Source organism: Pecten maximus, chromosome 19 (genome assembly GCF_902652985.1).
Source record: "Pecten maximus chromosome 19, xPecMax1.1, whole genome shotgun sequence".
NCBI lineage: Eukaryota > Metazoa > Mollusca > Bivalvia > Pectinida > Pectinidae > Pecten > Pecten maximus.
The window spans coordinates 10,763,478-10,779,313 of record NC_047033.1 but is presented as its reverse complement, the minus strand read 5'-3'; the positions used below and the strand labels follow the sequence as shown (position 1 = coordinate 10,779,313).

The window sequence follows — 15,836 nt, the reverse complement described above, 5'->3', positions numbered from 1 at the left end:
TCTTGCAGCTATGTTGAATCCCCAAAGCCATATAGACGACGAGATAGGTTTGGAGCGAGCTGATGACAGATATCCAGCTCGTTTAAGAAGCCTGACGGATGTAGCCATGGAAGAATTCCAAGTGCGAGTTCAGCGGTTTAAATCCAAGTTATATGGAAGATGGGAGGCAGTTAAGTCGAAAATGGACCAAGCTGCTAAGTGTGCAGATACTATCGATGCTCTGAAGAAATCGAATCATGAGTTGTGTTTGTCGTATGGGGAATACCGTCTAGTGTCGCGAGATTACGCAGGGTACCTGCAGGATATGAGGACAAAAGACAGTATATCATTTTATGATGAACTTTTAAAGTATGATAAAGAAAACGATATCTTTGTGAAGGATGTTCTTCAACAGATTGATACCAGGAGTTTAAACGTACACGAAATTAGGTCGTCAAAATCTGCAAAGTCCAGAGCTTCGAACCAGTCTTCAGAATCAACAAGGATGAAGGCTAAAGCAGAGGCAGCTAAAGCAAGGCTTGTTTTTGTCCAGAAAGAGGCGGAACTCAAACGAAAGAAAGCGCTCTTAGCTGAGAGAGATTCCTGGGCTCGTGCCAAAACAGAGAGGGAGAGAGAAGAAATCGATGTAGATTTAGAGCTTATTAAGGAAGAGAAATTATGTGCGGAAGCTGAAGCAGAGGCCACCGTATATGATAACTTGATAATCAAGGATGAATGGAGGGCGTCAAGAGAATCTCTCAAGGTACCAGAGGAAGATCCAGTTGAAAGGACTAGACAATATGTGATTGAGAACAATGGCAGCTTCGAGACTTATATAGATCAAGCGAAAGATTTTCAGTCCCCTGATCGGAATCATAGTCACGCACATTCTTATTCGTCGATAGGGGAACAACCAGATTATACAGCTCCTCCTACGACCACTCACAGACCGCAGACTCCACCTTTAGATCCCTCCTCAGCTAATGCTATGTTTGGAGATTTCACGAACTACCTTCTTAAGAAAGACCTCATATCATCTCGTTTCACTAAGTTTACTGATGATCCTGGTTTCTCTCATATCTCGCCATGTTGGATAGAGTTTGCCCATGTAAGATAGTTATGTAAGATAAATCTATCTTACATAGCATTTCACGCGCGCGGATTAATCTGCGTTCAAGGGGGACAACTCTCACAACGTCGTCTGCTTGTGTTCACATCCGACAGTCCTTATCGTCGGTGTCGGTTTTGAAACGTTGGACTTAACTATAAAAATACATACATTCTTAGATAAATATATATCATATCAGCAGTAAATCAATAGGGCTACACGGTTAAACAATTAGACATTTCATCTGAGCAAACATATAACTCCGTTACTGTAACAAACAGACTACGCCTACAGGCCTGTTGTAGGCACAGTTACAGTACAATACAGACTTGCCTACCCGACAGATTTGTCATTTGTCATTAAAAACATGTAAACACACACAATCACCTGGCAATGACAGGAAGTAAAATAAAAGCCATACATAAAAAAAAATTTAAAAAAAAATGTCAAACGTCACAACCTATGAAACGGTTCCGTTTGCGTCAGCAGGGGGCCCTGGAATTTGTTTACTCTACTGTACTGTCAGTAACTGTTAGACCTACCCAGTAACCTGTGTATTTGGAAGTTGGGAATTGGCTCTTAAATGAACGAACATTCGGTAAAAATGACACCCCTCGATGTTCATATAAAAATATTTATTTTAATTGTAACTCAGAGCCTATATTTGTGTAGAGTAACCATGAAAACTAACTGCCATACTAGCCTTTCAATATGATCATCGTTAGCCTATCGACTGACCTACCTTCGTCATTCCATCAAGACAACCGGTTAAACACATATAATCCTTTGTCACAGAAAAGATCGAATACTCGTATAGTCACTGTTCGCTGGTTCACACACGAAGTTGCCAAAATCACAGTGAATTTAAAATTACCAGCCACGGAACATCGCCGCGTCATGGCGATCGAGATCGACATCACTGTCAATATCCTTGAACTATGAATGGAATTCCAATGACAGTCGTGACGTCATGCAGTGACGTAGTATTTTATAAAAAAAAAATGACTTGACATTTAAAAGTACAGTGTGTTCTGTGAAATGATTAAATATGTCGAGGTGCAAATCAAATTATATGTGAAGTTGGAAAACTCATTTCAGCGTTGGCTTTCAGTATTGTTGATAGAACTTCTTTTTCTCGGATGTTGACAATTTGATCACGGCCACGTAAAAGTCGGTCAAGTTATGGTAATTTTTATCGGCGAATTGTTCATTCGTTCATCACTTAACCACACAATGAATGAAATTTGTGTGCAAACATAGTTTGTCAAAATAGGGTATGATCTTTCAGAATATCACAAGTATATTTAGTAAAAACGTCAAATAAAGAAATTAAAAAATTGAAGAAAATGGATGGCTGAGGGACACTTTCGCCAGAAATTCGGTAATGATATGAGAGAAAAAGACTCTTTCATTATGTGTGTATGTAGGATAGGGATATTCCACCCTCGGGATCACAAAATGTGGTAAAACCCTCGGCAAGCCTCGGGTTTCACCACATTTTGTGACCCCTCGGGTGGAATATCCCTATCCTACATATACACATATGAAAGAGTCTTATAATATATGGTGTATGGAAAACCTCGTTCAAAAACGTCCTTTCTGAACTGAAGGCCACACCAGATGAGGAGATGGCTTTGTTGACTAACTGGCTGGGGCCAGAATCCTCAAGACAAGCTATGAATATGAGAGCAGCAAACGCGCACAATCCTGCTGGTGGTCTTAAGAGGATATGGAGTCGTCTTGATGAGCGGTATGGAGCTCCTGAGTTAGTGGAAAGTACACTACGTAAGAAAATCAAGAATTTTCCTGCCATAAGTCCCAAGGATTCTAAGAGATTGTACGACCTTGGGGATATTCTTTCAGAGATTGAAAGCGTCAAGGAAGATGAGAGATACAAACAGATGTTATCCTTTTACGACACGTCTTGGGGAGTGAATCCTATTGTAGCTAAGCTTCCATCCCATCTGCAGAACAAGTGGTTTACTAGAGCTTCAAGATACAAAATTGAAAACAAGAAACTTTTCCCTCCATTTTCTTACTTTGTAAGATTTATCCAGGAAATGAGTTCTACTTTAAACGACCCAAGTTTCGACATACATGCTACTACAGAAGAAGTTAAGCCTTCTGGAACACAGAATAAGAGACAAGACAAAGTGTTCGTAAAGAAGACAGAAGTGGATACGGAAAGAAAAGAAGTCAAGTGTCCCCTTCATGAATCAAATTCTCACTCGCTCAATGAATGTAGAAATTTCCTTAGAAAGAACATTGTAGAGAGGAGACAACTTTTGAAGGATTATAAGATGTGTTTTAAATGCTGTAAGTCTACTTCGCATATGGCACGGAAATGTACTGCGACTATAAACTGTAATGAATGTGGCAGCACAAGACATTCTACAGCTCTTCATGATCCTATCAACACATCTGATAAACCAAGAAGTCCAAAACCTCAAGGCGGGGAGCAGGCTGAAAAAGTCACCAATAAATGTACAGCTATCTGTGGAGAAGGGGTCAGCGGTAGATCATGCGCCAAGACGCTCTTAGTCGACATATATCCTGAAGGACAAGCTGGAAAGTCAATCACTGTTTACGCTGTTTTGGACGATCAAAGCAACCGCACATTAGCGAGTTCGGAACTTCTCGATGCCTTGGGTATTGCTGGAGACGAGATACGCTTTACCATTTCGTCGTGTGCTGGCACTTATCAGACATCAGGAAGAAGAGTTGATGGCTTGGTGGTCCGTGCTATGGATGGTTCTTCTCAGCATGTTCTTCCGACAGTGATTGAGTGCGATATACCTCAAGATATTACAGAGACGGCTACGCCAGAGGTGGTCGCCCACCAGGAACATCTCAGAGTTTTAAAAGATGAGATTCCACCCTACAGACCGGAATGCTTCATGGGACTTCTGATTGGTAGAGATGTACCTGATGTTCATCATGTTCATGAACAGATAGTGGGACCTAGAGGATCAGCCTTTGCACAGAAATTAAGCCTTGGATGGGTTGTCGTAGGCGATGTTTGTCTGGGAAAAGTACATCCCCCTGACTCCGTGACCGTGTATAAAACATCAATAGTAAGCGGAAGAGGAACTATATTCCAACCTTGTGAGTCGTACATGGCAGTAAAGGAAAGCCAACAGACGGATACGGTCTTCGCTAAGACTAAAGACGACGAAAAAGTTGGGTATTCAGTAGAGGACAGGGAATTTATCAACATCATGAAAGAGGAATGTCATATGGACGACAACGGTTTCTGGACTGCCCCCTTACCTTTTCGTAATCCTAGGCTTAAGATGCCCAATAACAGAAAATTAGCATGGAAAAGAGCAAGTATTCTCGATGCTAACCTGAAAAAGAATACTACCAAGTGTGAGCATTTTGTTAAGTTTATGGAAAAAGTCCTGGATTCCGGAGCGGCAGAAGTGGCCCCACCTTCATCAGGAGAGATGTGGTATTTACCCATATTCGGGGTATACCATCCCAAGAAGCCGGAAAAGATCCGTGGCGTTTTCGACTCTTCGGCTATCTATCAAGGTGTTTCGCTCAACAGTATGCTCATGTCTGGACCGAACCTCACTAACAGTTTGCTATCGATATTGATTCGCTTCAGGAAGGATGCCTACGCCATCACTGCAGATATAGAACAGATGTTTTATCGTTTTCTGGTCAAGGAAGAGCATAGGGACTATCTAAGATTTCTGTGGTATCAAAATAACGACCCTACGCAAGAGCTGATCGACTACCGCATGAAGGCACATGTGTTTGGAAACAGCCCGTCGCCCGCTGTTGCCATGTTTTCCTTGTGCAAATCTGCAGAAGGAGCTGATGACGACGTCAAGGACTTTGTTGAACATGACTTTTATGTGGATGATGCTATTCTATCTCGTCCTACAGCTGATGAAGCTATCGACTTAATCAAAAGAACACAGAAGGTTCTTCGAGACAATGGTAATATTCGATTACACAAGATTACTTCCAACAGTGCGGAGGTGATGAATTCTTTTCCGGAGGAAGATAGGTGTCAAGGTTTGAAATCGTTGGATCTGGAGGAAGACGTTCTTCCCATACAACATAGTTTAGGCATGTCGTGGGATCTTAACAAGGACATATTTAAGTTTGATGTCAATGTCATAGAGAAAACTGGAACGCGCCGCAACATGTTGTCAGCGCTCAATAGCATATTTGACCCTATCGGCTTCATTTCACCAGTAACTATTCATGGACGTATTTTTTTAAGGGAACTTACTACTGGTACTGCGTGGGACGAAATCATTTCCGACGAACAGCAAGAGAGATGGAACGCTTGGACTTCTTCACTTCAACACTTGGGAGACGTGCAAATCCCTCGTATGTGTGTTCCTATATCTCTGACTACGGCGAAATCAGTACAACTTCATATCTATTCAGACGCATCCGAGAAAGCCATAGCGGCGGTAGCCTACGTCACATCTAAGGACGACAATGAAACTCATACGGGATTTGTTATGGGCAAGGCAAAGTTAGCGCCCTCTCAAGGACACTCAATTCCCCGACTCGAATTGTGTGCTGCTGTTTTGGCCGTAGAGGTTGGTGAAACGCTTAGCGACGCGCTTGATATTCCGCTAGAAACTATTAGATATCATAGTGACAGCAAAGTAGTGTTAGGGTACATTTATAACAAGACCCGAAGATTCTACAATTACGTCGCAAATCGTGTCGAGAGAATTCTACAAAGCACTCGATCTGACCAATGGTCCTACGTTTCCACAAATAAAAATCCAGCAGATCAAGCTACTAGAACTTCTGTTACCGCCGATAAACTTGACCTCAGTATGTGGCTTCAAGGACCAAACCCGGTGTGCGAGGATAGTGAAACAGAAAAAACGTTGATAGACCCCGACATTGATAAAGAAGTCAGGCCGGAGGTTGTGATTACATCGCGAAAGACTTCTGTGGAGAAGAACTTTTCGGAAAGATTTAACAAGTTCTCGTCATGGCAAAGACTTAGTAGTGGTATAGCAGCTCTCAAGAGAGCTATTCGTACCTCACCTACAAAACCGCAAATCTTATGTGACAAGATAGACATGCTAAGACAATCTCAGGAATTCATCATTGGACAAGTTCAAAGGGAATCTTATCATGAGGAGATGTCTTGTCTTAAAGACGGAAAACCTATCAATGCAAATAGCTCTATCAGGAATCTCAACCCTTTTCTAGACTCCAAAGGACTTTTAAGGGTCGGAGGTCGTTTAAACAAAGCCGAGCTTCCAGTAGAAGAGACTAATCCTTGGATTCTCCCAGGCAAGAGTCATGTGTCAAGGTTAATTGTGCTTCATTACCATGAATCAGTTTGTCATCAGGGTCGCAATATTACAGAGGGTGCTCTTAGGAGTAATGGTTTCTGGATTGTAGGAGCCAAAAGGCTCGTATCGAGCATCATTCATCATTGTGTCAAATGTAGAAAACTTCGAGGAAGTGTAGAAATTCAACAGATGGCTGATTTACCAGCGGACCGTCTTCAACCTGGACCGCCGTTTACATCCGTCGGAGTGGACGCCTTTGGTCCTTGGTCCGTTGTCACCAGGAAAACGCGGGGAGGCGCAGCAAATTCTAAACGATGGGGTATTCTGTTCACATGTTTGACATCTAGAGCGATTCATGTCGAAGTTGTAGAGGAGATGAGTAGCTCGTCGTTTATCAACGCTCTCCGTCGTTTCGTGGCCCTCAGAGGCAATGTCCGTGAATTCAGATCTGACCGTGGAACTAATTTTATTGGAGCAACGGACAGCCTTCATATAGATGCGATCAATGTCACCGATAGTCCCGTGAACAAATATTTATACAATTCCGGTGTGGTGTGGAAATTCAATGCTCCCCATTCCTCCCACATGGGAGGGGTGTGGGAAAGAATGATTGGGCTTGTGCGTAGAATTCTGGATTCAATGTTGTTAGGTGCCGCATCTAAGTGTCTCACACACGAAGTGTTAGTTACATTCATGGCCGAGGTGTGTGCAATTGTAAATTCTAGACCGGTCGGACCGATATCTACCGATCCAGAATCACCAGAAATTCTGAGTCCGGCAGTCCTACTAAATCAGAAAGTAGGCCAAAGTGATCAAATATCCTCTGTTTCCGTTTGTGAGAAAGATTTCTACAAGTCTCATTGGAAAAGGGTACAACTACTATCGGACGTGTTCTGGAAAAAGTGGCATGACGGTTATCTCCAATCGTTACAACAAAGAAGGAAATGGACAAACGCTCGTCCCAACGTTCGTGTCGGAGACGTCATTCTTCTAAAGGACAAAGGACTTCCGCGCAATGAGTGGTCTCTCGGTTTGGTACAAAATGCTATACCCAGCGAATGCGATGGGAAAGTTAGAAAGGCTGAAGTGCGTGTTGTGAGGAACGGAAAATCAACTGTGTTCGTGCGACCTATCACCGAGATGGTCATTCTTGTTGAGAACAGTAACTAAGTGCGTTATTAGTCGAACTGTGTGTTAATTTAAGTGTATAAAGTTTATAAACTTATTGATTATAATGTAAAAATGTTTGTATGGTAATATTAGATGATATCTATAATATCAGACGGGGAGTGTGCCGGAACGGCGTTCTGATTATTATATTGAATCTTAGTGGTGCGCTAAAGTCATTACCTCCCTTTGGTGACGTCACCACTTTTTGCGTAGTTTTTCACAGCGTTGTGTTCTTTAGCAGACGACACGAATTTTACGTCTTTTGTAAGTTTCTGGTGTTAAATACCACACATTTATAATTATCATTGTATTTGAAAGATAATCCTATATATCGTGGATATTGTATATACGAGATTTAGATGAAAAAAGTTGATAAATGAAGTTTGTTTGTTTAGAAAGTGTCAGATAATCGGATAAGTTCAATGTCCTATGATTGACGAGTTATACTTTCATGTTAATTATTACCAAGCTCTCGCCAAGTCAATTGTTCATGAGGTGTGTTTATAAAATTACATTGATTAACGTCAATCGTGTCATCAGAATACCATAAATATTAGTTTAAGTGCTAGTTAGTCATTTTTATTGTGAAATGTTGTTCATAAGTTTTTCGTGATTGAAATCATATTTACATCTGTGTCTGACACCCGGTACAATATATAGCAATGAACAATGTGATTTGTATGGTATAAATCCAGTATTGTTATTTCGTGCAGAATATGGTTCCATCGTTCTGTATGGTACAAATCTAGCACTGTCAGGTTATAGAGAATATGGTTTTATCGTTCTGTACGTAACTGATAGTAAGTTTTTGTGTTCTTGCAGTGAATCTCGTTGAGAGTATTAATATATCCAGTCTTATGTTACGTGTGTCGTGAGAGCATGAATGCCCAGCTGGGTGTCCCTACAGCGTAAGTTTATACAGTAAATTCTGTTTAAATGCATATGCTAATATGCTATTCATGAATTTCATTGAAGTATGTCTGTATTATTAAGTAACTACAGTTTAGTGTTATTGTCAGGTTATTCGACAGTATTTCATGTATTTAGGCAGTATTAACTGTATTGACCAATAATTCGGTTAAGGAAAGAATGATGCAGAGACCTTTTACATTTTAAAATAATTCTAATAATTGTATGTCGATATTTTCATGATGATCTTGATGTATGAACTTATATCGACAACAATAGTCCATGTTGATTGGTTACATATTACACACTAGGTTTTTTGTAAATTAGATACTAAATAACATAATGTATTACATTATGTAGTATTACATTATGTACATCATTATAAAGAGCAAGTTGAAATAAGATGATATGCTACAGAAATGATACTATTCAATGTATCTAATTGCAGGTTCATAGAACAGTTTTGTATGATATTAATGTACATGTAGGGTTATCACATTATTATGTACTATATTTGTAAGAACTGTTTTGCTTGTATCATTGCAGTTCTTACGGTGCTACAGTTGATGGTTAAAATAAACATTGATGGTACCCGTTTTCTGTCTGCCAGTCTTATTCGTAACGCACGAGAGATGAGGGGCAGAACAGTAAGAAGCTGGGACAGTGGGCTAGAATGAGACACGACACTTCGGCCAGAGCATTGGTAAGGTAAGATCTTGCAGCTATGTTGAATCCCCAAAGCCATATAGACGACGAGATAGGTTTGGAGCGAGCTGATGACAGATATCCAGCTCGTTTAAGAAGCCTGACGGATGTAGCCATGGAAGAATTCCAAGTGCGAGTTCAGCGGTTTAAATCCAAGTTATATGGAAGATGGGAGGCAGTTAAGTCGAAAATGGACCAAGCTGCTAAGTGTGCAGATACTATCGATGCTCTGAAGAAATCGAATCATGAGTTGTGTTTGTCGTATGGGGAATACCGTCTAGTGTCGCGAGATTACGCAGGGTACCTGCAGGATATGAGGACAAAAGACAGTATATCATTTTATGATGAACTTTTAAAGTATGATAAAGAAAACGATATCTTTGTGAAGGATGTTCTGCAACAGATTGATACCAGGAGTTTAAACGTACACGAAATTAGGTCGTCAAAATCTGCAAAGTCCAGAGCTTCGAACCAGTCTTCAGAATCAACAAGGATGAAGGCTAAAGCAGAGGCAGCTAAAGCAAGGCTTGTTTTTGTCCAGAAAGAGGCGGAACTCAAACGAAAGAAAGCGCTCTTAGCTGAGAGAGATTCCTGGGCTCGTGCCAAAACAGAGAGGGAGAGAGAAGAAATCGATGTAGATTTAGAGCTTATTAAGGAAGAGAAATTATGTGCGGAAGCTGAAGCAGAGGCCACCGTATATGATAACTTGATAATCAAGGATGAATGGAGGGCGTCAAGAGAATCTCTCAAGGTACCAGAGGAAGATCCAGTTGAAAGGACTAGACAATATGTGATTGAGAACAATGGCAGCTTCGAGACTTATATAGATCAAGCGAAAGATTTTCAGTCCCCTGATCGGAATCATAGTCACGCACATTCTTATTCGTCGATAGGGGAACAACCAGATTATACAGCTCCTCCTACGACCACTCACAGACCGCAGACTCCACCTTTAGATCCCTCCTCAGCTAATGCTATGTTTGGAGATTTCACGAACTACCTTCTTAAGAAAGACCTCATATCATCTCGTTTCACTAAGTTTACTGATGATCCTGGTATATATGGTGTATGGAAAACCTCGTTCAAAAACGTCCTTTCTGAACTGAAGGCCACACCAGATGAGGAGATGGCTTTGTTGACTAACTGGCTGGGGCCAGAATCCTCAAGACAAGCTATGAATATGAGAGCAGCAAACGCGCACAATCCTGCTGGTGGTCTTAAGAGGATATGGAGTCGTCTTGATGAGCGGTATGGAGCTCCTGAGTTAGTGGAAAGTACACTACGTAAGAAAATCAAGAATTTTCCTGCCATAAGTCCCAAGGATTCTAAGAGATTGTACGACCTTGGGGATATTCTTTCAGAGATTGAAAGCGTCAAGGAAGATGAGAGATACAAACAGATGTTATCCTTTTACGACACGTCTTGGGGAGTGAATCCTATTGTAGCTAAGCTTCCATCCCATCTGCAGAACAAGTGGTTTACTAGAGCTTCAAGATACAAAATTGAAAACAAGAAACTTTTCCCTCCATTTTCTTACTTTGTAAGATTTATCCAGGAAATGAGTTCTACTTTAAACGACCCAAGTTTCGACATACATGCTACTACAGAAGAAGTTAAGCCTTCTGGAACACAGAATAAGAGACAAGACAAAGTGTTCGTAAAGAAGACAGAAGTGGATACGGAAAGAAAAGAAGTCAAGTGTCCCCTTCATGAATCAAATTCTCACTCGCTCAATGAATGTAGAAATTTCCTTAGAAAGAACATTGTAGAGAGGAGACAACTTTTGAAGGATTATAAGATGTGTTTTAAATGCTGTAAGTCTACTTCGCATATGGCACGGAAATGTACTGCGACTATAAACTGTAATGAATGTGGCAGCACAAGACATTCTACAGCTCTTCATGATCCTATCAACACATCTGATAAACCAAGAAGTCCAAAACCTCAAGGCGGGGAGCAGGCTGAAAAAGTCACCAATAAATGTACAGCTATCTGTGGAGAAGGGGTCAGCGGTAGATCATGCGCCAAGACGCTCTTAGTCGACATATATCCTGAAGGACAAGCTGGAAAGTCAATCACTGTTTACGCTGTTTTGGACGATCAAAGCAACCGCACATTAGCGAGTTCGGAACTTCTCGATGCCTTGGGTATTGCTGGAGACGAGATACGCTTTACCATTTCGTCGTGTGCTGGCACTTATCAGACATCAGGAAGAAGAGTTGATGGCTTGGTGGTCCGTGCTATGGATGGTTCTTCTCAGCATGTTCTTCCGACAGTGATTGAGTGCGATATACCTCAAGATATTACAGAGACGGCTACGCCAGAGGTGGTCGCCCACCAGGAACATCTCAGAGTTTTAAAAGATGAGATTCCACCCTACAGACCGGAATGCTTCATGGGACTTCTGATTGGTAGAGATGTACCTGATGTTCATCATGTTCATGAACAGATAGTGGGACCTAGAGGATCAGCCTTTGCACAGAAATTAAGCCTTGGATGGGTTGTCGTAGGCGATGTTTGTCTGGGAAAAGTACATCCCCCTGACTCCGTGACCGTGTATAAAACATCAATAGTAAGCGGAAGAGGAACTATATTCCAACCTTGTGAGTCGTACATGGCAGTAAAGGAAAGCCAACAGACGGATACGGTCTTCGCTAAGACTAAAGACGACGAAAAAGTTGGGTATTCAGTAGAGGACAGGGAATTTATCAACATCATGAAAGAGGAATGTCATATGGACGACAACGGTTTCTGGACTGCCCCCTTACCTTTTCGTAATCCTAGGCTTAAGATGCCCAATAACAGAAAATTAGCATGGAAAAGAGCAAGTATTCTCGATGCTAACCTGAAAAAGAATACTACCAAGTGTGAGCATTTTGTTAAGTTTATGGAAAAAAGTCCTGGATTCCGGAGCGGCAGAAGTGGCCCCACCTTCATCAGGAGAGATTTGGTATTTACCCATATTCGGGGTATACCATCCCAAGAAGCCGGAAAAGATCCGTGGCGTTTTCGACTCTTCGGCTATCTATCAAGGTGTTTCGCTCAACAGTATGCTCATGTCTGGACCGAACCTCACTAACAGTTTGCTATCGATATTGATTCGCTTCAGGAAGGATGCCTACGCCATCACTGCAGATATAGAACAGATGTTTTATCGTTTTCTGGTCAAGGAAGAGCATAGGGACTATCTAAGATTTCTGTGGTATCAAAATAACGACCCTACGCAAGAGCTGATCGACTACCGCATGAAGGCACATGTGTTTGGAAACAGCCCGTCGCCCGCTGTTGCCATGTTTTCCTTGTGCAAATCTGCAGAAGGAGCTGATGACGACGTCAAGGACTTTGTTGAACATGACTTTTATGTGGATGATGCTATTCTATCTCGTCCTACAGCTGATGAAGCTATCGACTTAATCAAAAGAACACAGAAGGTTCTTCGAGACAATGGTAATATTCGATTACACAAGATTACTTCCAACAGTGCGGAGGTGATGAATTCTTTTCCGGAGGAAGATAGGTGTCAAGGTTTGAAATCGTTGGATCTGGAGGAAGACGTTCTTCCCATACAACATAGTTTAGGCATGTCGTGGGATCTTAACAAGGACATATTTAAGTTTGATGTCAATGTCATAGAGAAAACTGGAACGCGCCGCAACATGTTGTCAGCGCTCAATAGCATATTTGACCCTATCGGCTTCATTTCACCAGTAACTATTCATGGACGTATTTTGTTAAGGGAACTTACTACTGGTACTGCGTGGGACGAAATCATTTCCGACGAACAGCAAGAGAGATGGAACGCTTGGACTTCTTCACTTCAACACTTGGGAGACGTGCAAATCCCTCGTATGTGTGTTCCTATATCTCTGACTACGGCGAAATCAGTACAACTTCATATCTATTCAGACGCATCCGAGAAAGCCATAGCGGCGGTAGCCTACGTCACATCTAAGGACGACAATGAAACTCATACGGGATTTGTTATGGGCAAGGCAAAGTTAGCGCCCTCTCAAGGACACTCAATTCCCCGACTCGAATTGTGTGCTGCTGTTTTGGCCGTAGAGGTTGGTGAAACGCTTAGCGACGCGCTTGATATTCCGCTAGAAACTATTAGATATCATAGTGACAGCAAAGTAGTGTTAGGGTACATTTATAACAAGACCCGAAGATTCTACAATTACGTCGCAAATCGTGTCGAGAGAATTCTACAAAGCACTCGATCTGACCAATGGTCCTACGTTTCCACAAATAAAAATCCAGCAGATCAAGCTACTAGAACTTCTGTTACCGCCGATAAACTTGACCTCAGTATGTGGCTTCAAGGACCAAACCCGGTGTGCGAGGATAGTGAAACAGAAAAAACGTTGATAGACCCCGACATTGATAAAGAAGTCAGGCCGGAGGTTGTGATTACATCGCGAAAGACTTCTGTGGAGAAGAACTTTTCGGAAAGATTTAACAAGTTCTCGTCATGGCAAAGACTTAGTAGTGGTATAGCAGCTCTCAAGAGAGCTATTCGTACCTCACCTACAAAACCGCAAATCTTATGTGACAAGATAGACATGCTAAGACAATCTCAGGAATTCATCATTGGACAAGTTCAAAGGGAATCTTATCATGAGGAGATGTCTTGTCTTAAAGACGGAAAACCTATCAATACAAATAGCTCTATCAGGAATCTCAACCCTTTTCTAGACTCCAAAGGACTTTTAAGGGTCGGAGGTCGTTTAAACAAAGCCGAGCTTCCAGTAGAAGAGACTAATCCTTGGATTCTCCCAGGCAAGAGTCATGTGTCAAGGTTAATTGTGCTTCATTACCATGAATCAGTTTGTCATCAGGGTCGCAATATTACAGAGGGTGCTCTTAGGAGTAATGGTTTCTGGATTGTAGGAGCCAAAAGGCTCGTATCGAGCATCATTCATCATTGTGTCAAATGTAGAAAACTTCGAGGAAGTGTAGAAATTCAACAGATGGCTGATTTACCAGCGGACCGTCTTCAACCTGGACCGCCGTTTACATCCGTCGGAGTGGACGCCTTTGGTCCTTGGTCCGTTGTCACCAGGAAAACGCGGGGAGGCGCAGCAAATTCTAAACGATGGGGTATTCTGTTCACATGTTTGACATCTAGAGCGATTCATGTCGAAGTTGTAGAGGAGATGAGTAGCTCGTCGTTTATCAACGCTCTCCGTCGTTTCGTGGCCCTCAGAGGCAATGTCCGTGAATTCAGATCTGACCGTGGAACTAATTTTATTGGAGCAACGGACAGCCTTCATATAGATGCGATCAATGTCACCGATAGTCCCGCGAACAAATATTTATACAATTCCGGTGTGGTGTGGAAATTCAATGCTCCCCATTCCTCCCACATGGGAGGGGTGTGGGAAAGAATGATTGGGCTTGTGCGTAGAATTCTGGATTCAATGTTGTTAGGTGCCGCATCTAAGTGTCTCACACACGAAGTGTTAGTTACATTCATGGCCGAGGTGTGTGCAATTGTAAATTCTAGACCGGTCGGACCGATATCTACCGATCCAGAATCACCAGAAATTCTGAGTCCGGCAGTCCTACTAAATCAGAAAGTAGGCCAAAGTGATCAAATATCCTCTGTTTCCGTTTGTGAGAAAGATTTCTACAAGTCTCATTGGAAAAGGGTACAACTACTATCGGACGTGTTCTGGAAAAAGTGGCATGACGGTTATCTCCAATCGTTACAACAAAGAAGGAAATGGACAAACGCTCGTCCCAACGTTCGTGTCGGAGACGTCATTCTTCTAAAGGACAAAGGACTTCCGCGCAATGAGTGGTCTCTCGGTTTGGTACAAAATGCTATACCCAGCGAATGCGATGGGAAAGTTAGAAAGGCTGAAGTGCGTGTTGTGAGGAACGGAAAATCAACTGTGTTCGTGCGACCTATCACCGAGATGGTCATTCTTGTTGAGAACAGTAACTAAGTGCGTTATTAGTCGAACTGTGTGTTAATTTAAGTGTATAAAGTTTATAAACTTATTGATTATAATGTAAAAATGTTTGTATGGTAATATTAGATGATATCTATAATATCAGACGGGGAGTGTGCCGGAACGGCGTTCTGATTATTATATTGAATCTTAGTGGTGCGCTAAAGTCATTACCTCCCTTTGGTGACGTCACCACTTTTTGCGTAGTTTTTCACAGCGTTGTGTTCTTTAGCAGACGACACGAATTTTACGTCTTTTGTAAGTTTCTGGTGTTAAATACCACACATTTATAATTATCATTGTATTTGAAAGATAATCCTATATATCGTGGATATTGTATATACGAGATTTAGATGAAAAAAGTTGATAAATGAAGTTTGTTTGTTTAGAAAGTGTCAGATAATCGGATAAGTTCAATGTCCTATGATTGACGAGTTATACTTTCATGTTAATTATTACCAAGCTCTCGCCAAGTCAATTGTTCATGAGGTGTGTTTATAAAATTACATTGATTAACGTCAATCGTGTCATCAGAATACCATAAATATTAGTTTAAGTGCTAGTTAGTCATTTTTATTGTGAAATGTTGTTCATAAGTTTTTCGTGATTGAAATCATATTTACATCTGTGTCTGACACCCGGTACAATATATAGCAATGAACAATGTGATTTGTATGGTATAAATCCAGTATTGTTATTTCGTGCAGAATATGGTTCCATCGTTCT

General features: G+C 41.5%; 3 protein-coding genes across 3 annotated transcripts; all 3 read left to right on the top strand.

The window, feature by feature from the left end:
• The first annotated feature begins 10 nt into the window (after positions 1 to 10).
• LOC117318125 lies at positions 11 to 9,125 on the top strand. The gene is made up of 3 exons (XM_033873126.1): positions 11 to 1,067; positions 2,708 to 7,531; positions 8,995 to 9,125. The coding sequence occupies exons 1-3, from the start codon at positions 11 to 13 to the stop codon at positions 9,123 to 9,125; spliced, it is 6,012 nt and encodes a 2,003-aa protein (XP_033729017.1).
• Positions 9,126 to 9,172: 47 nt separating this feature from the next.
• Positions 9,173 to 12,232, top strand: LOC117318123. Its single transcript, XM_033873125.1, has one exon. It carries the CDS (start codon positions 9,173 to 9,175, stop codon positions 12,230 to 12,232), a length of 3,060 nt encoding a protein of 1,019 aa, XP_033729016.1.
• Positions 12,233 to 12,299: 67 nt separating this feature from the next.
• LOC117318122 lies at positions 12,300 to 15,104 on the top strand. Its single transcript, XM_033873124.1, has one exon. The coding sequence runs from the start codon at positions 12,300 to 12,302 to the stop codon at positions 15,102 to 15,104; it is 2,805 nt and encodes a 934-aa protein (XP_033729015.1).
• Positions 15,105 to 15,836: the final 732 nt, after the last annotated feature.